Source organism: Xenopus laevis, chromosome 1S, assembly GCF_017654675.1.
Source record: "Xenopus laevis strain J_2021 chromosome 1S, Xenopus_laevis_v10.1, whole genome shotgun sequence".
NCBI classification, from domain to species: Eukaryota; Metazoa; Chordata; class Amphibia; order Anura; family Pipidae; genus Xenopus; species Xenopus laevis.
The window spans coordinates 31821187-31835123 of record NC_054372.1 but is presented as its reverse complement, the minus strand read 5'-3'; the positions used below and the strand labels follow the sequence as shown (position 1 = coordinate 31835123).

General features: G+C 38.8%; 1 protein-coding gene across 1 annotated transcript in view; it reads left to right on the top strand.

Annotated features, from left to right (window-relative positions):
- LOC108706611 (microtubule-associated tumor suppressor 1 homolog) overlaps positions 1-12477 on the top strand; it is a 58610-nt gene extending 46133 nt beyond the window's left edge. Inside the window, exons 4-10 of the mRNA XM_018243174.2 lie at positions 4242-4456; positions 5768-5873; positions 6235-6308; positions 6389-6487; positions 8023-8139; positions 8697-8794; positions 10785-12477. Of these exons, the coding sequence (XP_018098663.1) occupies positions 4242-4456; positions 5768-5873; positions 6235-6308; positions 6389-6487; positions 8023-8139; positions 8697-8794; positions 10785-11001 (926 nt within the window). The 3' untranslated portion in view covers positions 11002-12477. The remainder of the gene's footprint in view (positions 1-4241; positions 4457-5767; positions 5874-6234; positions 6309-6388; positions 6488-8022; positions 8140-8696; positions 8795-10784) is intronic.
- The last annotated feature ends 1460 nt before the right edge of the window (positions 12478-13937 follow it).

Sequence of the window (13937 nt, the reverse complement as noted above, 5' to 3'; positions counted from 1 at the left end):
TTTAGCCTATGAGGGACCTCCTAGAATCTATTTGGAGTTAATTGGTGGACTTTGAAAAATCAATGTTTTATTGGGGAAAAACGTTGAATCGGATTCGATCGAATGCGTTATTCATTCGATCCGTACAATTCGAAATTGGCCGAATACGGACCTATACAATCGAAAACTGACCTATTTGACCAAAAAAAAACTTTGACTTCATTTCGGTTGGTCTTTTTGAATTTGAATTTCAAATTTTTTTTCAATTTGTAATTCGACCCGTGATAAATATGCCCTTTAGTGTCATCCTTTTGCCATGCAGCTAAATGTGTGTGCCATTATTGCACTACCTTTGGTTTGCCTAATGGGTAAAAACTCATTCATGAAGATGAACAGACAAACAAGATAATTAGGAGAACATTTCCATGGCGAAGTCCAGGCTGTGGAGTTGAATGAGATCAACCCTGACTGATGCAAATATAAGTATTTATTGCTTTTTTTTGGGCTGAGCGAACAACTGCACCATGGCTTATTTGCATGGGCTGCTAGTGAATGGGATTTTGTAAAGGGTTCCTATGGGTTTTGCATGTGCAGTTCTCAGTATAAGAGGACATTATATTGAGTAGTTCTGCAGCAGGTCTGGTACCTACAGATGACACCAAGTGAAGGGTGAGCAGCAAGTGGGTGCTGGTTATATGTGTGCAGATCACTATAGCTCTGGTACAGCATTTTTCTTTTAATTTAGTGGCGCTTCACACAAGATCCTCTTCCCTCCATCACAGAGACACAATTATATCACAGTAGGCTTTTATCCTTGGAGGTTGCAGCTACGGCTGGCATTTATATGGGTGCAAATGCCCCGAATGCATTTAAATATAATTTAACTTTTGTCTACTCCTAAACGCTTTGAAACCATAATACATTATTTTCAATGTGTAGGGTTTGAGTCAGTTTATCAATATGAATTGATGATGAAACAGACGTGTAGTTTTTCTTTTTAACAAACTAATTTGTCTGCAGGTGCCGCAACTGATGGCAAAGTCAATGATGTACAAAGCAAGTCATTGCTCAATGTGGGGCCCATTAGCAGACAATTCTAACAGACAACACCATTGTTGTAATTGGGCATGGCCTTCTTTCTTCTTCAAAATAGGTATTCCATTTTTGGAAAAAAAACTGGACAAAAACTTAATTGTATTCAGTTTCATAAGTTACATAGGCACTATACATACTTTTTAAAGTATTCCATCTGGTTTTCAATGATCTGTTTTGGAACACATTTTAGCAGTTGGGATACATATTAGCAATGGTTAGCTTTCAAGGTTGCAAATCAGGTACAAATTAGCATTTTGTTTTTTGGTTCGCAGACGGCAGCACTTGCATATGGGAAACTAAATCATCCCAAGTGAGTGACAGTATTACCAGTATGATGTGTGACTGCTATGTAGCAAAATAGTGTTAGTGGTGAGCGAAATTTTTTGCCAGGTTTCACCGCGAAAAAGATGCCCGTAGACTCCAATGAGTGAAAAAGAATTGTAACACAGCAAAAAAAAAAAAATAGTCGCCCATAGACTCCAATGCATTTGGCAAATTTATTGCCATTTCACGAATTTTCTGTGAAGTAAAACAGGTCAGATTTGCCCATCAATATTGAGCGGAAGTGGGGGAAGTGTTGTTTTCTATAGTGACACTGTGACACTATTATTTTCAGCTTCCTAAAACGTGTTTTTTTGAAAACTGCCAATGAAATAAATAAATACATATTAATATGTGTGTGTATTTTATTAAGTTAAGTTAATTAAAAAAACAGGCCAACATTTCGGTCTACATCCAAGACCTTTATCAAGATGGAGTCTACCTCTTAGAGGGTCTTGATAAAGGTCTTACCGAAATGTTGGCCTGTTTTTTAATTAACTTAATAAAAATTGTACTCTTTCTTCCAGGACAATTATTAAATTAAGAGAGTAGCATCCGGATCATTTATTACACGCAGTGGAGTCATGGGATTTACAATACGCCTACCCTCTGGCTACTCCAGATATACTGTAAATCTGCTTCTTCCCAAGTTCTCCTATGTCCTCTCTTGTCTGTATCAACATGTAATTCTACGTGTTCCTTTCAGTCAGGAGACATGTCTCTACAGGATTTGAGTTGGATGTAAAAGATGAATCTTTCTAGAAGATAAGGGTTTTATGCCGTTTTCCTGTGATACTTACTTTTTTCTGACTGTTTTTCTCACCAATTATTCTAAATTCTTTATAATACTAGAAGTTCAGAGGCCAAATTATAGTAAGATATCCTCAATAAATCTCAGCTTTTGAGCAGTCTGTGTGCCATGGAATTGTTTGGAGCACCCCGTTTGGCCCTCATGCTTTTACAGTTGGCAAGCCCCTAGCTAGAACATCAGCCATATAACAGAGCAGCACTGCTCCTTCTATAGCAGCCACAGAAATACTTGAAAATGCAACCGTAATGAGACCCATTCCCCCCAACCCCAAAAAAGTGTCATTACATTGTGTATAGAGACAGAAATGACCCCTTTTAGCAGAGGTCAGAAGTACTTGCTGGAGGTATTTCATTTCTTTTGTTCTGCGACACCGTTCCTAATAGGTATCTATAATTATCTGCTTTCCATGTGTGACATTCCCAGCTCATTTTATGGTTATTGGTTTCAATGTTTATTCTTGACGCAAGAAAAACTGTGTAACGCAAAACTGATCTATGCGCCAGTCAGTAAACCAATAACAGTGCACATATTGATTCAGTGATGTTATTATTAGTAGTGCTTCCTATGGCTGAGCTTCATCAGCACCTCCATTATCTAGTGGCTACAGCTGAAAAGAGGATTTATTTATATATATATATATATATATATATATATATATATATATATATATATATATATATATATATATATATATATATATATATATATATAATATATATATATATAATTGTAATACCAGACCCCTTATTTTATTATTTCTCTGCTAGATGAGGTTTTATCAATCAGCAAAAGTCATCTTCTCAGTTTTCATGGTTTATAGTACAGATTTATGTATTGTGATGAAACTGATGTTCTCTTGTTTGTTGCCAAGATGTGCATGTCATAGAAAATATGTAGGTTTTACCTTCAAATTCCTGGAAATAAAACATATATTTGAATTCCATGCAATTGTCTGTTGTGCTTTGATTACAGGCATGTGCACTGACATTTACAGAAACAGTAGCATCAAAAAATAAAAGCAATTTAAAGTAACTAAAATAGGCTATTGTGTAGCCACGTGGGCAGCCATTCAAGTTAAAAAAAGAGGAAAAGGCACAGGCTACTTTGCTGATAACAGATGCACTCTGTAGAGTTCCATTGTATTCTGTTACAGAACTTATCTGTTATCTGCTATGTAACCTGTACTTTGAATAACTGCCCCCCCATGACTACACATCAGCTTGTTTATAATGAGCTATAGAAGTGTTTCTGAAGCAAACACACTAGTTGTACCAGTGCAGGAAAACCGTAAATCTATAGCTCATATATGTTAATTAAATTTTACTTACTTGGAAACTCTCATTTATTGGTGTTACTGCTCCTTTAATGGCTTCATATCTGATTTGACAAGTAGATGTATGTATCCTGTAAGGCTTCACTAAATATTATATAAATACATTTAATATGTTTGCACCATTACATATAGTTTATATAAACAAGCTGCTGTGTAACCATTCAAGCACAGGATACACCGTAAAACATGTAAGTTCTGAAGAATCCCATTGTATACTACAGAGCTTATCTGTTATCTACTGTGTATCCTGTCCTTTTTCTGCTGCAAATCGCTGCCCCCATGGCTACATAGAAATGTATTTATATCAACTACTGTAGTCTTTCTGAAGCAAACACACCAGTTGTACCAGTGCAGCACAACAGTAAATTATAGTTCATTACTTTAACAGACCTTCATTTTTTAGGTGTTACTGTATCTTTAAATAAATAAGCAGGGCAGAAATGTTGTACATTATGTTAGGTGCATATAAGTGGTCATTACTTCATCCCAGTGAGTCAATTTATAGTCAAGTAGGACATTCACTCTTTTGCCCAGCATTAGTTCAGGAAGTCAACTCTATTGCTGGCTGGTCTTAACCACTCTGTGGGTACCTTAGAACAAACTATTGGAGTTTTCCATATTGAATCTTTGCATTACTAATTATTTGTAATATTAAAAATTATTTTGCTTAAGCAATTTACTTGAGTGATTGCTGTTTTGCAGTGTGTGCTAGCGGGACATGTGAGAAATTGGAAAAGGACAAGAATGAACTGCTGATAGCATATGAGGGTATCTTACAAAAAGTGAAAGAGGAACACCATGCGGAACTCTCTGATCTTGAGCAGAAGCTAAAACAGTTCTACACAGGAGAGTGTGAGAAACTGCAGAGCATATTTATTGAGGAAGCGGAGAAATACAAGAATGAACTCCAAGAAAAGGTGAGTGATAATGACATGAACTTGTGCGTCTTGTGATATTACGTACAACCTGGACCTGAAAGTGGGTCTGATTAAGCCAACTCTTTTTTCCCTCAATAACTCTTCATTATCCAGGTGAAAAGTTGAATCTAAAAACACACATTTTAGGTAGCAGTTTATGCTTAATCGGTCAAAAACGGACTTTAACTCAAGGCACATTTAAGCATGTTGTGACCTCAAAGGAAGGCTATAGAATGGTATTTTGTGGTGGTTTGGTTTTTCTTTTTAAGTAATTGCCACCATGGAGCCACATCAACTCAGCCAGGACTGCATGGGCTCAATGTTTATATAGCAGTTCAACAGACTTGCCTTTGTGTGCTTTACCTTAATGTGATACTGACACTAAAAATTTTCTTTTCAAACTATTAATCTACATTAGCAGTTACCTAAATGTCACATTGATCGTTTTTTGCTGATAGTTCTGCTTTTGTAAGTAATTATTACTTGATGTTCCTAAACCTGACTGCCCTATCTCAGTTCTGTCCGTCTGCACAAATATGGCAGCCCCCTCATAGAGGAACATGGAGGTAAGAAAGGTAATGTTAAAGCATCAGGCAATTACTTTTATGGCAAAATTATAAATGGCATCCAAAGATAAAGTTATGATGCATATAAAAAAAGTTTATTTTCTGGTGTCACTGTCCATATCTCTTTAAGGGGCGGGGCATCCAGTTAGATTCAGGGAGATTAGTCGTCAGGCGACAAATCTCCTCTTCAGGGCGACTAATCTCTCCGATCTGCCTTCCAGCCGGCAAAAATTAAAATCGCCTTGGGGCAGGCGCTTTGTTTTCTGAAGTCGCCCATAGTTGCCTCGGACTCTGGAAAAACGAAAGTGCTCCAAGTGCCTGGCCCCAGGTGATTTTTAGCCGGTGGAAGGTAGGGGAATGCAGATCGAGGAGATTTGTTGCCTGGCGCCTAATCTCCCCGAAGCTGCCCGTGTGCCCCCCGACAATTACGATAATGGAGCCCATTAAAATCCAAGTCATTTGCTGATATCAGTTGGCTTGTCTTCCTCCTTACATGCACCAAATATATATACTTTTTCGTGATATCTGTGCGGCTACATTTAGTGTTTGGTCTTACCAAGTAGACTAGGCAGTTATTTGCAAAACCAAGAAACTCTTCCTTTACACCTTGTTTACGAACCTTGTTTAGTATATTTTTCCCCTACAGAGCTATAGCTTTTTACATCCCAGTGCATTAATCATTTTAGGTTTTATCTGCATTACAATGTATGAAAATGAAAACCTTGTTGCTCATTTACTTTCCTAGGTTGATGACCTCAATTCTACCCATGAAGAATACAGGCTGCAGGCAGAGACCAGTCAAGTAGAAACAATAAATGCACTCAAGGAGGAATATGAAAAATCATTAACAGGTATCTTCATAAGCAAATGAAATGTTTATATTAGTGATCAGCAGAGGATTATACACAGTTTATCGTAGTCGTTCACAAAGAGTGAAACTGGATCCCCTATTGGAACTTATAGGCCCAACGATGTGTGAGTTCTGGGAGTGATATCTATAACGTCTGATAGGCCAGCACGAAAGAACATTGAGACACTCTTGGAACTATGACTGAATAACTTTGACATAAGGGGGGCACTTACCACATGTTGTAGCGCTTAAAGAGGTGCTTAAACAAAAAGTCTATAAACCACTAGTGAATATGTATAAAATCTCTATTACTCTTTTTTTTTTTTTTTTTCTTTTTTACCCCTTAACATTTTGTTCCTTAGAACTTAAGGAAGCCAATGAGAAAGAAAATAATATATTGGAAGATTCAATTAAAGAGAAGCAAGCTGAAGTAGAGGCAAGTGTTTGACATTTTGTTTGAGAACATTAACCTTCAGCGTGACTAATACAATAACAGCTTTCTCTTCTGACCCCCAGAAAAAGATACTTGAGCTTAAAGACGAGAATGAATCTTTGAAGGAGAAACTAAAGTATGAGGAAGAACAAAGGAAATTACCCAAAGAAAAATCTGTCCAGGCAAGTAGCTCTTCATTGCATAGAGTCCAAGGAGGTTCACAAGATAAAGAGATGAGCAGGTGTCACTTTATCACTTGGAAGGGACGAGTTACAGAACTTTTCACCCAGTGCCAGAGGCTTAGGAGCAGCTTTGATACATTTACTATAGTGTTTCATGTGGGGCAGCGACACCAAGTAATGAAAATGATTCATCTGATTGACATGCTAGTGCTTTCTGAACAGATCATGTATTATTTATTTATTATTTATTTTTTAACCATTGCAATTGAAAAACAATAACTGCCTGTTTATATTCTCTGCACTTCTGGTCCCCGAAACAATGCAGCAGAATCTTTAACTACATTGCTTCAAGAGGGAGAGCCAGAGACTGTATAAATAATGCAGAATGGAAAATACCTTAGAATTATGTCTTATTGTATTACGCAAAAAAAAATCCATTGACTTTCCCCTTTAACTGTTTGAGTCACTAGTGATCGTTTCTCTGACTGGCAATAGTACAAGTGCTAGAGAACACGGATATTTTGTTTGCCATTTTGGTTAGGTTTATATTCTTTATTAGGATGCTAGGATGTATATCGATAATGTTGGAGCAAAAGGGAAATATTTTGTCGATGTCCAGAGGGCTATTGTACACTACCAGTCTACTTGTCTGGCAGCTTGTCTGTTTGTAATTAATGACCCAAATGAAAACAAGGTGCAAAAAGCCAATTTGGGGCACTACCACAAAAGTAATGAGAAAAAAGACAGAACATTAAAAAATACTCACAGTTCACCCCTGTCTGTGGGTGCATATGTACATTACCAAAACGAAAAATTTGTGATTTTTGTTTTTTTTCAAAAACCATAAAAAGTGGTTAAAAGTTCAAATCCATTTATTAGGACAATACAGGGGCACATACTCATTGGCTACTGGACACCCCCATGTAACTTCCTATATAGGGCCTGTGACTAGTCACATGTGCACCTCAACCAATCACAGTTGTGAAAGCAAATTCCCAGTTTAACAATTTATGTACAAGATTATCAATGGTGATACATCTAAACCCACACAGAGCAAACTGAAAAAAAAAATACATATACATATGTATACATATACATACATACATTTATATTCAAGTCTTTATTTCATTTTATGGCACAACATCGACGTTTCGGCTCCCCTCTAGAGCCTTTGTCGGGGGCCCGGCTGCACGTCCTGCGCCAGGGCCCGCCCCCCTCTAGTTACGTCTCTGTTCCAAAACAATGCAGAATATTTAATTGATTTTATTTAGAAAGTGTCTTACTTCAGTAAGTAACTTATATTGAATTTTCCATAGTTCCCGTTTAAGTTGAGTTGATGTAAGTCTGCAGCATGCACAGTGTATGAGCTCAGATATCTGTCAGGGGCAGCCTATCATGTAATTACATTACTGCAGTGGTGTGGGCATTCCAGCATACACCCAAGTGTCTGGACCAATGCAGAACTTGCACTGAATGTCTGCTTCACATGTTTTATCATTGTTAGTGATGGGTCTGAACTATTCCTCTCTTTACAGAAGAATTCTCAGGTCATGTATCTGGAGCAGGAGCTGGAGAGCCTAAAAGCAGTGTTGGAAATTAAAAATGAGAAGCTACACCAACAAGATAAGAAGCTCATGCAAATTGAGAAGCTGGTAAGTTTGCCTAGATTTTGCTACGCCTGTGCAAGCTCCCAGTCATGTGGCTTAACCAATTAATCTAGGTGGATCACATACATTTAGCAGAATGTCCTTTTTGTGACCACTAGTGTATGTAACCATATTAAATGGTCATGGGAATCGGCTCTGTTGGGAGGGTAATGATGAATTTGTGTGTTTTTGAAGCATCATTCTTGTATTCCCCCAGTGATTGGCTGCAAGTGCTCTGCTGATTCTCGTTAATTGGTCTTGTCTTGCTCTGAACGTCTGAAATGAGTTTCATGTTTCGTATAAACCATCTGATTTCAGTATAAGGAATTAGTAGGCAAATAAACCAGTTCCACAGCATGATGTTTTGCATTCTGTTTTAAGGTTAATGTTACATTATTTTGCAATACAGCTAGGCATAAGCATTCTTTTGGCCAGTCCGGTATTGGAATGTTCAAATTGAATGATGTAAAAAGAAGTAGTAGACATGATCAAACATTCACAATTATCTCTTTCTATAGTGTTGTTTCCATCACGGCTAAATATAGATTTTTCTTTTTGTTAAGGTGGAAACCAATACGACCCTTGTGGAACGACTGAACAAATGCCAGCAAGAGAACGAGGATCTGAAAGCTCGTATGGCCAATCATGTAGCTATGTCACGGTAAATTCATTCTCCCTTGATAAACACCTCTTTAGTGTTATCCTGGTGTGCTTCAAAGGAAAATTCACAGGGTGCGTTACTGAAAATGCACATTTGAGAGCTCCTGAAACAAACGGGCATAAAATTGTTTTTATTGCCAATTTGCTCTTCATGAGAATTTAACAGGTATACAAACAGTACACTATATAGCCAAAAGTATCCAAACACCTACTTGTTCATCACCTCTTACTGAAAACATCCATTTGATGCTGGTCCTCCTTTGGCTTCTACTATTTTGGGAAGGTTTTTCACTAGATGCTGGAACTGTGTTGATGGGAGTTGACTTCATTCAGCCATAATGAGGCTGAGAACTGATCTTGTGTCATTAGGCTTAACTCACACTGACTGTTACAATTCATACCACAGGGGTTCAGATGGGTTAAGGTCAGGGCTAACGTGCATGTTGGCAACCCCGTCCTGTACGGACCTTGCTTTGTGCACAGGGTCATTATTGATATTATTATTGATAGTTAGGTATTCCACAGTAACCAGAAGATATTGTGTATAGGGATTTCATATTTGGAGGAGCAAGCTTCTCCTCTGAAAATGTCACTTCAGAATTTCTCAATATGCAAACACTGTTTAAAGGCTTTAAAGGATAAGGAAAGGCTAAAATTAAGTAAGCTTTATCAGAAAGGTCTATATAAATACCCCAGTAAACCCTCAAAGTAATGCTGCTCTGAGTCCTCTGTCTAAAGAAACACAACATTTCTTTCCTTCTATTGTGTACTCATGGGCTTCTGTATCAGACTTCCTGTTTTCAGCTTAAACCTCCAGGGCTAGGGCTTGAGCATGCTCAGTTTGCTCTTCTCTCCCTCCCCCCCCCCTGCTGTAATCTGTGCTCAGAGCTACGAGTGAGCAGGGAGAGACTCAGGCAGGAAGTGATGTCACGCCAAGCTAATATGGCAGCTGCTATCCTAAACAAACAGAGAGAGCTTTTTACTCAGGTATAGTAAAGCATTCTGCTGAATAAATAGTGTTATAGCTTGCACTTTTGTCGCTAATCTATTGGAAATAAACTGCTTTGGTAGCTTTCCTTCACCTTTAAAATGTACAAGGCCAAGATGATACATGCTGCCTAATAGAGGTGCCTATTGAGAAATTGGATTTGGATCAAGGTGTCTCTTATTGAGATGCACAGTTTGGGTACCAGATGAAGTATCTTTTTGCTTTACTGTATCTAAAAGATCAGGTCCAGACAGCTAGGACAGGGGCTTTGAAATATCATGTCTTAAAGAAGAAACAAACCTTTAACCCCACATAGACCCCCCCCAGCCTAGCTGCCCCTCGGGCAAATCCCACTAACTCTTTACTTACCCCTCCGTGCAGATTCTGTCCAGTGGAGTTCACGAGCGCCATCTTCTTCTCTTCGGTAATCTTCGGAATGAGACCGGCGTAGCGGCACATGCTCAGTTAGAGCAAAGTTTTGTTCGGCACATGCGCTGAAACTTGTGAAAATTGCAGAAGCGCCGGTCTCATTCGAAGATTACCGGAGCAGCAGAAGATGGCACCCCTGAACTCCACTGGAAAGAATCTGCACGGAGGGGTAAGTAAAGAGTTAGGGGCATTTGCCTGAGCAGCAGCTAGGCTGTGGGGGGGAGCAGGGAGGGGGTCTATGTAGGGTAGAGGGGTAGGGTTTTTTTTTTAATTTTTTTTATTAAGGGTTTCTCCTTTAAAAGGTAGGCATTTAAAGGTGTCTATACCATCTCAAAAATGCCAATAAAAAGTATGACATAACAGCCATGAAGGTGCACTTCTCTAACCCAGTAGGTTGCTCCTTTTAGTGTTTAAGAAGTTGCAGATACTTCAACAAACTTTCAGTCCTGCTGTAGGATAACTTTATTTTCAAGCAATGCAGAACTGCTGCAAATAACTGCTGCTGCTGCTACTTCACTTCCTCTGTGTGCCTGAGACACAAGGTACTCATTGTTACTTTTTAATACATCCACAGGCAACTTTCTACTGAGCAGCAGGTGCTGCAGCGATCTCTAGATAAAGAATCCAAAGCCAACAAACGTCTGTCAATGGAAAATGAAGAGCTTCTGTGGAAACTTCACAATGGTGACCTATGCAGCCCCAAAAAGCTATCCCCATCTTCACCTGCAATTCCCTTTCATCCTTCCCGGAATTCAGGAACTTTCTCAAGTCCAACGGTTTCTCCCAGATGACACTTTTTCAACCTATAAACACTTCAGACATTTCAGGAGAGTTCTGGGATTTATATAAACTCTAACCATTGAAGTCAAGGCTATATTAGCTACGTAATGATGACTGGAATTTGGGATATGGGTAAAGATTACTGGAAAAACAAAAAGGGGTGATGTTCCTCCTTTAAAGACATTTATTCTTAAAAACTAAAAAGAAAACGTTGTTGCACAAAGCACTTACCTAGCAAGATACCTAGCAAGATCTGCTCTTGCATTTTGCCTTTTTTCACCTACAACAAGTATATAGGGGAAAAAGCTCAGGGTCTGTAGATAAAAAGATCAGAAACGTTATATCGATTTTCACCTGTAGTTTTGTTTTCCCTCTTTACGACTGGGTGCGTGTGATGTAAATGTAACGGATGTTTTATGACGTGTGCTTCATGCTGCCTCCTTTGTTCTAAAGGACAAGAAAGTTATTATACATGGATTGAAGTCCCGTTTTAAACGAAACGTAGAAGGGAAGACCCGCCATTCCCCTTAGTCGCCACTTCAGTGTCTCCGAATGACTGTTTTTAACACTAGCACCATATTCCAAGGGCTCTCTAACTCCCTCTCTCTCCCTCTTTTTGCTTTAATGAATTCCTCCTTACATCAAATTCCTAACCCACACTTCTCATACCTTCTACAACAAGGACTTACAATTCGGACTTTTTTATTTCCAGCAAGGATCCATTATTTTGGACTATGCAAGGGGTTTACTTGGGGCGTTAACCTTAACTTTGGTTATCTCTTCTATAAATGCAACTGTATTCCTGTAGTTCCCCTAGAGTGCTATGGTAAGTTGGAGATCAGAAACCAGACCACTCAAACTTAAAGATCCCGGACATTGTACCTTCCATTAAGGAAACGAATCCAAGAAAGGCAACCTGGATGCAACTTCCATCAGACCTGGCTATACTCTTATCATTCTTAGGTCAGGATTATTTAGTGTTTGGTGTTCCATGTGTCGGGGAGTTGTGACTCGCATCATCTCTCCTCCAGCAGAACTAATAGTTCTGTAACTTTGGCAGCACAGATATTTACTGCCTTTAATGTAACTGTTTTCTTTTTGAACTGCAAAACCCGTGGAGGGTTTAATTTTTTCCACTTTCTGAAAACTATTTCCAAAGAATTTATTTTGAACATTTGATAAATCGTTAAAGATTTAATTGCCTTGAGTTTGTCGACCCATGTCTTGGCATTGTTGCGTTGTCTTGTTTATCATAGGATTGTCTAAGGCACTGAAGTTTAAATGTGGGCACAGAAGACTTAAATGTTGTGTGTTTTTTGTTTTTTTTCTCCCCTTTCGTTTTCATCTGTGTCATACAAATGTTTGTAGTTTAGAAAAAAATATGGATGTATAAAAGAAATTATAAAGCTGTAGTTGCTTGGTTTGTAATGATGAAAATATACTGACGTAAGGAGAAAATAAATTTATTGGTGCAATAATTAACTTCATACAGTCAGTGAAGATGGTGTTCTTTAATTCACCTAATAGGAAAGTATTTGTCAAGATACACTGTAGTAGTTGTCTTCCAAAGACTTGTGTGGATCCTTAAGATGGACCTGAGTTGTAAAAGCCTAATGTCGATCTATACTTTGATTGTAATTAATTTTGAAAAACACAAATTCATCATGTTTTTAAATCCTACCTATCATTTAGGTGATGTAACGGTCGGCACCCAACACCAGAATAAATACCAAGCACCCTGGTCTCGGCTCGCGCTTCACCTATAGTGTGACCGCCTTTGGCCTCGGGAGGAGCCCTCCACTACTTGGATGCCACCAGGACTTAAACAAGAGGTGCAAGGCTATAGGTTCTAGATAGGCAGAGGGGCACGACTGTAAAGCAAAGTCTTTTGGCAGAAGGTCGTAGTACAAGGCGTTAGGCAATAGAGTAGTCAGATCAGGCCGGGTCGAGGCAGGCAGAGAATAAACGTAGTCAGGCAGGCAAGGGTCAAACCAGGAAGTCAATCAGAGGGTTAAGCAGAAGAGGTAGTCGGTATTCAGGCAAGGGTCAGGATCCAGAGGTCAGAAAAGTCAAAAGCCAGACAGGAATCAAGCAGGTTCAAAACAGGAATAGCAAAAGCTCAGGAAGCACCAGGAACAAACTCCTATAACGGGCAATGTGATAAAAGAAAATGTACCTTTAAGTACATACGACAGCTCCTTTAAGACGCAAGGAGGCACGCCACACGCAGCCTAGGAACCGGCGCAGAACCATCATGGCGGGCGTCCCTGCTTGGAGTGCGGCGGGCGTCCCCATCGACCCCCACCGGGGTAAGATTTTGTTACAGATGACCTTAAGTGAATCACAGTTTAATTCCAAAAAGGCAATTGGATTAGTTCCCAAATCAGCAGTGAATTAAAAGTATCCATTGCATTGAATTTTCTCATTTGCAGAAAATACTTCCAACTCAGTTTTTACTGTTAAATTTAGCATTAGTCTTTGCAAGTGAAGCAATCAATTACTCATTTTCTAATTCTGTCTTATGAATTGCCACTTTAAAAAAAAATATATTTATAGGTCTAAAAGATGAGTCTGTACCGCTATTAACTTCTTACTTCTAAATGATGCCAAGTAGCTTGGTCCTTGATGGATTTCATTTGTTTTTATAGAACACTAACCATGTGATGTATTTTTTGAAAGACTGATTACTTGTGTTTTATTTTTAGCTGGGAAAGTATTGTCTCAATGTATGCACTGAAGTTATGCTTTTAAAGCGGTAGAATCTACTTTCCTAACATTTAGGGGGTTATTTATTTAAGTGCAATCATTTTTTTTTTTTCTGGTGTGACTTTTAGGGCTAGTCCACACGGGGAGATAGCCCTGCGTTTGCGGTCGCGGCGACAAAGCGCCGCGCCAGTCGCCGCGACCGGCGCAGGCGACAGTTTTGTATGGGCGCCTATGTAAAAAC